This window comes from Talpa europaea (genome assembly GCF_964194135.1).
Source record: "Talpa europaea genome assembly, chromosome: 1".
NCBI classification, from domain to species: Eukaryota; Metazoa; Chordata; class Mammalia; order Eulipotyphla; family Talpidae; genus Talpa; species Talpa europaea.
This window is the reverse complement of record NC_140073.1, coordinates 94,094,688-94,108,285: the sequence shown is the minus strand read 5'-3', so window position 1 is coordinate 94,108,285 and position 13,598 is coordinate 94,094,688. Positions and strand designations below refer to the sequence as shown.

Below are 13,598 nucleotides of genomic sequence, written 5' to 3'. Positions count from 1 at the left end.
TGGAATGCAGAGATAGAAGTTAGAAACAGTGTTCTACTGAGCCCTCCAGTAAAACCTCTAGCCAAAGTTATTGTTCCAGGCTGCCTGAAAATCTGAGCTGGGATTTTTTTTTTTTTACAGTATGAAGGATCACCCTGGCTATAATGATATCCTTTATGGAGAGAGCTAAGCTGCTCTCACAGGCAGCATATTCACAAAACATATAAACAAACAAACCCTAATACTTCTAAGTTTAGTTTTGTTTAAAGGGCTCATTCCAGCAGTCAGCCATTCTGAGACCTATATTTTGCAATGGAAAACAAATTCTTAGCTATATATGGATAAGTCTGTGCTTTTCAAAACCAGTGCATGATTTATGAAACAGGCCAAAGACACCTGTTCTATCAGTACCTCTGTTATGTCATCATCTATGCAAATATCAACTGCTAATCCTGGTTTAAGCAAATTGTAAGGATGACATTCCTTTAGCAACCATAAGACAAATTCGCAATTTTGTGCTTGTTTTTCACTTTTGAACTAGCCGCCATGGTTTTCATCTCTTCTGATAACATGAACACCAGGTGATGCTGGATGTGCCTTTTGCCACATCTGTTAGAGTGGATTACAGTGTTGTTCCAATAGCATAGTGACCAAGTATAGCTGATGTAACACAATGATTGAAGTTTTAATAGTGGAGCAGTTCAGTGGTGTTGACACTGAAATTGGAAAATCAATTTGCTAATGTAGGTTTCTGCTTTATTTTATTAAAATCTTAGACAAATGAAACATCTGTAAGCCAAGATATAGGGAGATTTTAGTTCTTATAATTGGCTGAGTCTTTTCTCCCTTAGATGTATACATAAAAGAGAGGATGAAATAAAACTTCAGTTCTGTAAGTGAATAAAGGCTTAATATAAAGATAGCACAAGCAAGAAGAATTGGGGCTGAATATCACATAATTTTCATTGCAGTTTACTTCCTAGCACTTAATCTAGTCAAAATATTTTCCTTCACAACATTGCTACCTTCTGAATTACTCAGATGCTTAACTATATTCTGCCATCCAAATTTATATCTGCAGTAAGGCACAGAATGTACGCATCAGATTCCATGCAAATGGAAAGAGTTCGCTCCAGGATACTGTTATGGATGTGACAATTTAAGAAGCTCCACATCACCTCATTCAAAATGTTCTGGGTTTTCCTTTTTAGGGTTCAGCAGATTCCTACACGAGCAGGCCATCTGATTCCGATGTCTCTTTGGAAGAGGATCGAGAAGCGATTCGTCAGGAGAGAGAGCAGCAAGCCGCTATCCAGCTGGAGAGAGCAAAGGTGACATTCTTTTCCCCTCTTTGGTTCCAAAGTGACAAGTTGTTCTGAAGGTATCAGCTGCTTTTTCCTGCCTCACATTTCTTGGAAACATTTTATGATCATCCTGACGAGGTACCAGTTTAAAGGACTTTCACAATGTTCCAAGGAATCCACTTCTGGAGACTCTAACCCTTCGATTCATCCTTTTATGTTTAGTCTGGTGGTGAGTTGTTAGCCAGCTTCCAACCTGGCAATTGTGGCCAATATCCAGTTTACCACGTCCCAGTTTGGCAGAGTCTCCAAAGGCACCAGTTTGCTCCACCTGTCCTTGAGCCGTAGTTCTTGATGACATCAGCTTTCACCACACCTGTGCTCTGCTAGTCTCCTGTTTTCTTTGTTCGTCCCTCTTGGTTTCAATGTCCAGCCTCAAGTGCAGCGTGAAGTTCAATACTTTGAACAATGGCTAGAAGTTCAGCCAAGACAAGGCAACACAAGACATTGTCAAAACAGACCTTGAGATATCCACAGGGAGAGGTCCCCATAGCAGTCTCTATACCGACCCATAGGAGGCAAGAAGACTGCATTTTTGAATGTTAGAACCAGAAATGTCTTTGGAGAGCTCCTTTCCATGTCTTTAAAACTTTTTTTTTTCTTTTCAGTATAGACCGCTTTGTCAAATGAAATATTATACACAATTTCAAAATATAAAAACAGGGCTCATGGCCTGCCTTCTCTTCTTTGCTCTTCATGACAGTCTGCTAGGAGTCTTTCTAATTTTTGAAAGAAACCTTGAAGCTTCAATAAAGTAAATGCTTTGCTTTTTATATATTTATAGTAAAATCTTTAAGAGAGAAATAAGTGGAATATGATTCAGGCACATGAGGTGTCTTCATCTGCTTTGACACCTAGGGTATATGCTTGTTTGGTGAAAAAGCGTTTTGGCCAGTGTCTGTGAAGGAAATTGTGAGACTCCAACTCGTCCCATCAGCAATGAATTACCCAGTAGCTAAGCAGTCTAGGACTGTAGAAACCTTGAGTTTGTGCCAATTTTTGTTTTACCTTTCTTTTGGACTCTCTTTTGTGGCCATTGTGGTTACGCAAATATCAGTAGCAGCCCTGTTAGCTTTCACTGTGGTTTGCTTAGTTTCTATGAGACTGTACCAGCCCAAAAGCACTTGCAGGGGAGGAATTTGTATAAAAAGAGTCAACAACCTAAGTGCCCAACAGCAGAAGAGCAGAGCATTTATTTGTACAGGAAGGAATACTACCCAGCAATAAAAATAAGATGAACACTTGTCTTTTGCAAAGACATGGGTGGATCTGGAGGGGACTATGCTAAGTGAAATTAGTTAGAAAGAGAAAAACAAATACCCAATGATTTTACTCATATATGGGACATAGAGGGAAAAAAAAAAAGAACTGGCAAAACTAAGCCAAGTATAACTATAGAACTGAGGCTACTAGAGGGGGAGAGAGGGTATGAACAAAGTGGGAGGCAACCCAGTGGACTCTGGTAAAGGACTATGGGTACTTTGGTGGTGGGTGTGGTGTGTTGACATACATCTGAGGTATGAACCTGTAACCCTATATCATATACAGTATAGTAGCCAGTGTTGCCTCATTTTAAAATAAAAAGGAAATATTAAACAATATTAGTATAATTGTAGCTAAATAAATCTAAATTTTATTCCCCCATCCCCCCAAAAAAGAGTTTGAAGCCAACTTTTGTTCTGGAAGGAGAAGGTGATGTGCAGCTCTGCTCTTCCTGTCTAACCCTGACTGGTCTTTCTATTCTCTCTTTCTCTGGCAGGACAAGGTATTCTACTGAGTAGGGGACATAGATTTCAGATCGGATGCTATTTCAACAATATTTATTTTAACCCCGCTTCACCTTCTTTTTAAAACCCAGCATACATTTCCTGTATCCCAAGGGCGGGGATGTCTGTTATCATTTCAAACAGCAAACTTAAGTTTCATGACTAACAGAACAAAGCAGACTACCTTTCCACCCCTCTTCAGTATTTTAGGGCACAGTTCTTTGGGGGTATTGGAAAATACCTACAGGAGGGGAAAATGGCTGGGCCAATAGGACTGTGTCATTTTTAGAGTCATCTGTAGATTTCTCATTGCTGCCTGGGAATGTAAAAGCTGCTTTGATCCCTCTTTGAAAAACTTCTTTCCTTACTATCTGTACTATTAATTATCTTGTTTGTTTCAATATGAAAAATTCTCCTCTGTCTTCCTCCCTCCATGCTTATTTCATGATTCTGTCCTCAGTCCAAACCTGTGGCATTTGCTGTGAAGACGAACGTGAGTTACTGTGGCGCCTTGGACGAGGATGTGCCTGTTCCGAGCACAGCCATCTCCTTTGATGCCAAGGACTTCCTACACATTAAAGAGGTAAATATAGGTCATTTTGTGTCCTTTGACCTTCCACAAGGTCCTGGCCAGCAGTCGGCTCAGAGCCAAACTAAACAAAAAGGAGCCCTGAGAGGCTGCCAATGTGTTACCTCATTTACTTTGTTAGACCTTGCAGATCCGTTCATTCTCACTGAGACTTAAAAGCCTGAGATCATTGCTTGCATTATTACACATTTAAGGTATTCACTCACAATCAGCACTGGATGGGTAGAGGACAGATCTGTGGCCCTCTGATCACCTTTTAATCATCTTGAGTAACTGCATAGCCATAAAAGAAAGTGTTAAAACTAAGAAAATGCACCTGATTTTGGGGAAACAGAAAACTTAATAGATTGAGCAGTACAAGGAGGACTTTGAGTGTTCACACCTCAAAAAGTGGAATAATAACATCAGAAATTTTCATTAACCCATCTACTTATGTCAGATGTTGGCAATCGTGGATCAGAAATGAAGCCTCACTGTTCCACCCCCAGGGAGCTCCAAGTCTGGTGGAAGGGACTGACAAGTGCACGGTTTCTGCATTGGATGACAGTTTCCTCTATAGTAAAATTGTATTGGTGCTGTGGGAAAGAAAAAGCAGGAGGGATGAGCTGACTGGGAGGGAGGCTCAGGAGGCCAGAAAATTCTCCAGAAGCAGTGAAGTGTAAGGATATTCAGGCTGGAGGAGGGTAGAGGTAACATCAAGTGAAAGTGAGCAATGCACTGAGCAATGCAGCCAGAAGCAATGCAACGTGCCTGGAGGCTGGAAAGTAGGGAGTGGTACAGGGGATGGGCCAGGTCAGAGGGGCAGGGTCCAGATAAAATAGGACCTTTAGGCCCTGACAAGACCCTGGACTTTATCACCAGGCAATGTATTGGAGAAGAATTTTAGGTAAAGGCCAGATGTGACAGCCTTGTGTTGTGGAATGATAACTCAGATGGTGGAGAGGGTGTCACAAAAGACTGGAAATCATGGTAGGAGCTAGAGAGAAAGTTAAGGGAAAATAGACAGTATTGGGAAACTTCACAGGGGCGAAGAATACTGGAGAAAGTGAGACAGAGGAAAATGAAAGGAGGCCAGTTTTTCCAGCTTACTTGAAAGGGTGGAGAGTGGTGTCAACTAGCAAACAAAGAAGGCCAAGAGAAGAGACATGTTACAGGGAAGGCCTTTCTGCAAATGTGACCATTAAGCACAGACCTGAGAATGAGAAGGAGTTAGCTTTCAAAAGAACAAGGGGAAACCTTCTAGGACGAGGAGAGTATGTGCAAGGACTCTGAGGTAGGAAACTTGTCTGGCACAATCAGGTAACTGGAGAAAGGCCATATGACTGGAATGCATTGAACTAGGAGCCTAGCAACAAGAAATAAAGTTTTAGACACAAGTGGGTACAGTTAAGTAGCACCTTACCATGATGGTGAGACTTCAGATTTTATTCTAAATGTAATGAGAAGCCATTGAAATCATTAAAGGCAGAGGAATGGGATGAAACTTTTATTTTATTTTATTTTACCACCATAATGGGATGAAATCTTTTCAAGGTTACTCTGACTGTTCTAGGGACAGTGGTTTGCAGTGAGATATGTTTGGTATCAGGGAAATGATTAGAACCATTCTAGGTGAGAGACAATGGGATTGAGCCTGCATGGTGGCAGTGAGGTGGAGAGAGGTAGACAGACCTGATATATATTATGGAAATCCGATGAAGAGCACTAGTGATGGCTCCAACAGTAGGAACCAAGATTGAAGGAGAAATCAAGGATGATTAGGAAATCAGGGTTTAAGGAATTAAGCAACTGGGGTTGAACTGACTAGGGTGGGGAGAGGACAGATAGGGAGGGAGGCTGGAGAGTAGGAATCTGAAAGGAGATATCAACTAGAAAGTTTGTTAGCTGAAAGAAGACACTGAGTCAAACATAAATTTGAGTTTATACTGTGGTAATGAAGTCACCTAAGGAGAGAGTAAAGGACCAGAGAATGCTCTTGTTCAAATCCAAAGGAATTCCATCCTGGAGAGGTGGGGCACAGGAAAAGAATTTTAAAAATAAGGAAATGGGAAAGAAGAGGCCAGAGAGAGAGGAGGAAAATCAGGGCAAAGAAGTGCATGGACATCAAGAGAGAAGAGCATCCAAAAGGAGGAAGCACTCAACTACGGAGAACTTTGTGATGTTTCATTTCAAATGAGGAGTGAGAGATTTCCCTGGTGGCACAGGGGTTAAAGTCACAGAGATATCAAACTATTGCCAGCCACTGTGGCCTGAGTTCAATCCCCAGCCAACAAGATAACCCACAAGGTTCAGCAGACCTCTCCTGTCTCACCCTCTGTTCCCCTCAGCAGTGTATATCAGTAGATCCACCCATTCTGCTCCCCAATCTGTCTCTGGTGAATCCTCTCAGCTCTCACACCTCTGGCCTATACCCCAGTTCTTGTATGCATAAATAAATAAAAATAAATCTTTTTTAAAAAATGAGGAGTGAAGAATGGACATTGAATTGGCAACATGGTAGTCAGTGGCATGAAAACATTGGGACATTGTCTGGAATTAAGCAGAAGGGAAGCTGAATGAGGAGAGAAGGGGAGTTAGGAAGTGTATTTAGTATGTGTGAACCATGCTTTCAAGGAAGTTGACACCAACAAGGCAGTAGACTGAAGAGGATATGAAATTAAGAGAGCTTTTCTTTCAAGATGGGAACCATTGGAGCAACTGTGCATGCTGATGTACAGTGAGGGAGAAATTGATGGAAAAGTAAAGGTTGGCAAAAAGAGTAAAGTTTTTGAGTAGGCAGTAAAGGTGGGCTGCTGACACCAAGTGGAGGGGCAGATCTTTGATAGAAAGGTGAGCATTACTCATTGTAACATGCAGGAAAAAGATAAGTGCAGGCACAGACAGATCGGAGCCCAGGTCATAGGAAGCTGGGGAAACATCAATTTTTAGCTCTGCTTTCTTGTGAGTGAGGCAAAAATGTCTCCATCTTCCTAGAAGACAAGGACCCCCAACCTTCAGCTTGTGCCAAGGCATATGAATGGCTACATTAATTTTTGTCCCACCATTCCCATCAAAAATGACCAAACTATATTCGTTAGTGGCTAATACCCATTGTTTCCAAAGAGAAGCAGCCCTTTAAAAGGTAAGACAAGTTCTCACATGTTTCATACATGCTCTTTCACACCAGTATTCCCTGTAGTATTTCATTGCTTTCCTCCATTCTGTCAGTATTCTCAGTTTGTCCTGCTGGATGCTTTTTGATCTACATGCTCATTGATCTGTGACTTTCTCTTCATTCTGACACTCTGGTGTATAATATTGAACTGGTAGCCCTATGTGGATTAGTCACTTGTTTTTAGATCTGGAGAATATAAGAAAACAGAAAGAGAAAGCACACATCATTTAAGGAAATAGAAATGAGAAGGATTGGGAGAATATTAAGGGGATCATGCCACAAATTAGCACATGCTCCATATCAACACAAATTTCTAGAGTCAAGTTGTGGCCTTTCCTCTCATCCATTCCCTAAAAGACCATCTACTATGCATGGTTTTAAGTATTTTCTCAGTAATGAAAAGCTTAACAGCTTAGAAAAATTACAGTTCTCCTTATTACATACACCAAATGACTAGCTAATTAAGCTCTAGAAAGTACATGGCAACTTTCTCTTAACTAACCTCAAAGAGCTTTCATTTACATTGAGTCAGATTCTCATTGTGCTTTAGCTGTTTCCTAGAACTAAGTTAAAGCAGAGTGGGAAGTTGCATTAACCATTTTAGGAAGCTCTTTAAGGTCACTTGGGTACCATTTAATAAATTAGTGTTCCAGTGGGTTAACTTAATTTCAGGAAATAACTCAAGCCCTAGGAAACTATGACTCATAGTCTGTTTTGTCCCTTCCACAGTAAAATTTAGATTCCAGACCAAAGATTCTAAAAAGGTCCTCTTGTTTTTTGTTAATTCCAAAATAAACAAGCCTGTTGTTTCAGATCTGTTATCCTGAAATAAAAGTCAGGAAGATAGGGGAAACTAAGACTTAGTTGTTCAAGATTTTATGTTAGGTTGACTCACATTTCTTCGGTGCAATCTCATACTACATGCCATGGGCACCTGGCATAGGAACTGTGCACATAATAAAGCAAAATCCCCAAAGCATATCCTTTTGCTTTTGAATGTGTGGCTGTTAATCCGAATTATTCACTTTCATGGAATTTCATGCTGTGGTGATTCAATGAAACCAACCATTCCTCCTTCACACAGTGCCAATGTCATACTCATATAAATTCCACTTTTCTCTGAGCTAAACAGTGGGATGTAATAGTTACTACATTTTGAAAAAATAGATATATTCTTTAAATCAAAGAGTGAAAGAGTCATTTTACCCAACACTAATACAGACCGGAACGGAAATTTTCGAAATCCTCTCTGGAGTACATGAACAATAGAAATCTCTACTTTCTAGAAGTCAACCTAGCTGAAATCTTTTTTTGAGGCAGGTGACATGGAATAAATATGCCATCTTGCCTGGGATTCATCACATTGGGAATTAAAATACAGATTTGCTGACTCATCAAATAGAACTCCATTGACAAAGTCTCACAGCATATTGGCTGAAGATTTTGTGTTGACTTGTTTTTCAAGTTTACATGTCACGGTGATTTATTTAAATGGAAATCCCAGCATTCCTCTTGCACTTCAGGCCATTTGGAAATTATTTCAAAACTTCATCATACTAATCATATGATATGTTTAGCCTTTGTAAAAGTAGGTTTCCTCAGGCAGTGAGATGGAGCTTAATTTTCACACCTAAACTTGGAGTATTATAATTCTTCCCCAGTGAGAGTTGATTACAGACAATATTGTGGAATCTTTACATGAAAACTTTTGACAAATAACAAACAAATGAATATATTTCATCTCAGACTTGCCTATCTTGTCTTCCAGAGTTGCAATACATTGATGCATATTTATTCTTATGAAACCTATTCCTTAAGAATTGACTAGGACTTCTTGAAAAAGACTGAAGGAATTCAAGGTTAAGACCTGACATTAGCCCATGCATTGGCAAACAATGGCCCACAAACTGAATCTGGCTGCTGCCTTTTTTGTAAAGAAACGGATCATGGTTTATTGTGAGTGAGCCATGCTTGCTTACTTATGTGTTTAAAATCTTAAATATTTACTATCTGAACTGTTAGAGAAAAAGTTTACAGATCCCTGCTTTAGTCTATGGAAGCATATGTATCATAAGTAGTTTCTATGTATAATGTATAATACATAATATAGTAGATAACTATATAGTATGAATAGAGTTTTGTTCTTCTGGTTCCTTGAAATTAAGTAATGGAAAAAAAGTGAATAGCTATTGATAATGAGCTTTATTTCTGCATTCCAGAAATACAACAATGATTGGTGGATAGGAAGGCTAGTGAAAGAGGGCTGTGAGATTGGCTTCATCCCGAGTCCACTTAGATTGGAGAACATACGGATTCAGCAAGAACAAAAAAGAGGACGTTTTCACGGAGGGTAAGGCTCCTTCTTGTCTATAAATGCTTTTTTTTTGGGGGGGGGTAGGGAATGAGATGATACTTTAAGGTTTGCTTATTATAAAGTTAAAATGTAAGCTTTTAAAGTTAAAGATATTTTTTGTGTACAAGTTGTTTCTGAAATTGACACAAAGGAGTTTCAGATTGTTCATTCGCTCCATTGCATACACCTGACATCAACTGACATCAACATGATTTCTGTAGTGGACTCTTCTGCAGCCTCAGCAAACACTCCTTGGAACTGAAGCTTTCCTCCATGAGAGTCAGATAGGGCATCCTTTCCCCGTAGGATATTGACCTCACCTGTTGTCATGGTTCTTCCTGGTTAACTTTGAGCTTGCAATGCCATGGAGCACATGGGTTCCTATGCTAGTAGCACCTTCTCCCCGCTGGGTTTTTATAGCATATGCTATCTCTTGGTGATGGAGTGAACATAGACTGGATGAACCAACTTCTAGTTATCTAATGAAGTAGTCATATAGATCTTAGAGTGCAGGTATTTAAAGGTCTTAGGAATACAGGCAAAGCCTGAGAGAGGAGAAATAAGAATCATACTGAGCCTGCATAAATTGTGAAACTACAATGAAATCTTGATTTGAGATGTGTAATTATGACTGAAAAGCCTAAAAAATCTATTCTTCCTCTCAACTTCCCTTTTCTATCATACCTTCTTCTTTTTCAAAAACTCTTCTATTCTTTAGGGACTCTTTTGCCTTTGTCATAATTGGAGCCTCTTAAATATTAATAGGGGATTTTGAAAATACAGTTATCCTCACTTATAGCTGTCAATATTTTAAATTCGTATGGCATACCTGAAGTATTATTATTAACCCCTTTTGTTCCTCTTCTCTAAACTTTTTTGTCTCCTTGCTGCTCCTTGAACACATCAAGAACACATGTTCCTGCTCCAGGGCTTTTGCACTTGCTGTTTCTTCTTACTAGGGCCTTGTCATTCATATTTCTACCTGGTCCCTCCTTCACTTGCTTTAGATCTTTGTTAAATATCACCTTTTCAGTGACCTCTTTCCTGGCACACAATTTAAAACTATGCCCATTTCCCTTTCCTTACTTCCTATCCTGACATAGTTTCCTCTACTGCAATTATTACCATCAGAATACTACATAAAAACTATTCATCTTGTTTGCTACTGATCTCTCCTACCAGACCCTGCCTCTAAAAGGAAGGGGTTTTATCTCCCCCCCTCACTGTTGCATTCCTGACTGCTGGAACGATGGACATAATCACTTTTAAGAAGAAATGCTTCTTCCAGTTCTGCTGCTTGTTTTGAGCTGTGTTGACTTCTGTCTAGTGCATTGGTGATGGTGTTAGTTAATTGAGCAGTTCACAAAAACATTCCTGACAGTGGTTCATTTGCCTCATTTCTGCACTGGATAACTAGGAGAGTTACTTTTGCAAACTATTTCTAGGTCCCCATTTTCTCTGAGAAAGAAAACATTTAAATAGATTCTTGAAGTTCTTCTTTATAGCAAGGTTTGTTGTGTTTTGAATTATTTAGTAGGATAAAGGCCAAAGAAAGCTTTGTACTCTCCAGTTCTGTTTTCAAGGAGTCTGGAGAATGAGTCTTAAGTTTCTTTCCTATAACCTAGGAAATCCAGTGGAAATTCTTCTTCAAGTCTTGGAGAAATGGTATCAGGGACATTTCGAGCAACACCCACATCAACAGGTGAGGATTTTAGTTTTTTAAGGAATGTATTCCTTTCTTAATAATTGAACGTGCATGCAAGTGTTTTTACTAATTTAGAAATAATTCAAAATTTGACTTAAAGATTTTCCTGGGATATTCCATTGCTCGTTTGGTTTCTATAGTAATTTGATTTGATTTAGAGTCTAAAAATTCAGATATTTATAATTTCAAAAAATCTTATTTACCCCCAGATGCAGTAATGTCCATTGTGTACAATGGCAAGTTCATTACTCCTCCCAAGAACCCAATAGACTTTAATATGTTGAGGGTATATTAAAAAGAAAAAAAAGTTGTAGACGCTCAAGAATATGCTCTGTTCCAGTCTCCATGTAAAGTTTTAGGATGTGTTGTTAATGTCTGGGCTGTGGTGATCAGGTTGGGCCATGATCACCTCATTTCTTTTAGACAGAAAACAAGGAGGCTTGGAATTAATGGTAACAAAGGAACGTTATGGAGTGTTGTATGTTTGGAAATTATGGAGGTATTCAAGTGGGGACTTTTCTTCCATCACATTCCCTGATTCTTATACACTAATTTAATTCTGGCCTGGAATTAGTGCTGCATTGGGGCATCTGATATGACCAATTCAGAATGACAAGTCCAACAATTTCTCGCAGCCTACCATAACTGCAGGACACTTGGTTGGTTCTGGACTAGTTCTGAATATTTAGATACTGGTTTTGTGAATCCTTCCTGATCTCCAGAATTCTGAACCAAATGAGGTATCTGGGTTACCCCCAAAGGGCTGGGCCTGCTTGGATCACCACAAAGCTACTTTACTCAAATATTGAATGCATTTTGCCTCATCCTTATTCATTAGACATTTAGGGCATTGTAATTTTCATTATTGCAAATAGGAAAGAGTAGGGATAACTGATTATAAACATATTTGAAATTAAGAGCAACAATCATAGGAAAATGTGTGCATAATCTGGAAAATGGACAAAAAAGCTTAAGAACACACAAAGGACTGCAAAATTTTCTCATGGTTCACCAAAATTACAATCCAAATATAACTAGTAATAGAAGTGATAATCATGCCTTCCCAAGTTGCTATTCTAAGTTTCCTTTCATCAAATTTTATTTATCCAAGTTCATCTCAGCCACATGTATGCTGTGTCCAGCAGGGGAATAATCCAAGATTTCCAGCTGGCCCAGAACTCCCCATACTGTTATGAGCCCCTGCCACCCTTCCTGCCCAGCATGAAATCAGAGTATTAGGTCATTCATGAAGGAAGGAAGTGGTCTGATTTTTTTTCATATGTCTTTAAAATTGGCTTATTTGGGATGAAGTAATAAAGTAGTACTCCAAAGAGTGGGTTATGATGAGAATTGCAGGGACAAATTAGTACATTCTTCCATCTTTTAAAATCATGTACTATCATTTACAAAGATTACATATTTTGATATGGCTCTCATTGTTGTCTTTTAGCAAAACAGAAGCAAAAAGTGGTAAGTTGTGTTTCCTTCTTAAATCTACTGTTAAGGTTCCTGTCCATACTTGCCTGCAATGCTCCATTTCAGTGACCCAAGTGGCTATGAAATAAGGGATGAGCCTCCTTGGTGGGAACCTGTGGTAATTGTTCCTCACTTGCTGTGAGATCATGAATGTGGTGGCTTTGGAGGAGGCATGCTTATTCTCACCCTGTCACGCGTGTTGAACCATCTCTTTCAGACGGAGCACATCCCTCCTTACGATGTTGTGCCATCCATGCGTCCGGTGGTCTTAGTGGGGCCGTCACTGAAGGGTTATGAGGTACAAATATCGCACTGTTATGCTTCAGTTCTTGGTCAAGAACCTGGGAGACAGCCACTTGGGTTTGCTCCTCTAGGACCTGTTTACATACAGGAGCCAGTGGAGCCAACTCTCATCATATAAGGCGGGGGGAGCAGCCTGTGTTCTTTCTTCCCTCTCTCACACACTTCTGTCCTTTATGCATAACATTGTTCAGAAAACTCCCCCTCAAAACACTAGTAATGGTTGTGATCAAAAGTTTGCTCTGTATTAAATATAAAGAAAAGGACTTATCTGTATCCAGTGCTCCGTGATTATTAGAAATAATCAAGTATGAGCAACACAAGATAACATAGCACTCTGCCAGCAAACCTACATCCTCAAAGCACCAACAATCTCACCTTGCTATGTGCTCAAGACACAGCATAGTCCACCAAATATTTCTCTGCTTATTTATTTTAAAAGACATAAATAAGAAGGGGGGAAAACTCCAACAAAAATATTGATGAACCTCTTCAGAGATTAAATAATACTTTATGAGAAGGAAAAGAGTGAAGAGTAAAGACTTAGATTTCAGATGTTGCTCTTTTGACTTTGTGTGAGCATAGCTAAGAATAAGAGTGATGGGACATTAAAATCTGAAGGTGGCAACCTCAGGGCACCTCTCCCACTCTCTTAGGGCAATGTCTGACGCATCGTGGGCATTCCGTACACATATGTTGAATGAACTGATGACTCTCTAAGAATCCCACCTACCTGTCTCCTTCCCTCTTCCATTCCCTTTCCCCCTCTTCCCTCTTGTCCCTTCCTCCTCCTGTCAGGGTTGAATGTCAAAGGACAGAGCTGGAGAATGGTCCACAGAAATCCAGCCTTGGGCCTGGAGAATATCCACCCGTTCAGACTAGCAGGACAGTTGAACCTAGATCTGGCCTGAGAGT

The 13,598-nt window shown here is 39.7% G+C and overlaps 1 protein-coding gene across 3 annotated transcripts in view; it reads left to right on the top strand.

The window, feature by feature from the left end:
• Positions 1 to 13,598, top strand: part of CACNB4 (calcium voltage-gated channel auxiliary subunit beta 4) — a gene marked incomplete at both ends in the record, with an annotated part of 227,641 nt that overhangs the window by 183,096 nt on the left and 30,947 nt on the right. For 2 of the 3 annotated variants that reach the window (XM_084237967.1, XM_084237968.1), the window contains 6 exons: positions 1,191 to 1,310; positions 3,567 to 3,689; positions 9,069 to 9,199; positions 10,828 to 10,904; positions 12,358 to 12,377; positions 12,601 to 12,681. In XM_084237967.1, coding sequence (XP_084094093.1) covers positions 1,191 to 1,310; positions 3,567 to 3,689; positions 9,069 to 9,199; positions 10,828 to 10,904; positions 12,358 to 12,377; positions 12,601 to 12,681 — 552 coding nt within the window. Of the gene's footprint in view, positions 1 to 1,190; positions 1,311 to 3,566; positions 3,690 to 9,068; positions 9,200 to 10,827; positions 10,905 to 12,357; positions 12,378 to 12,600; positions 12,682 to 13,598 lie in introns of those variants that run through there. The other variant, XM_084237969.1, reaches the window with a different exon arrangement.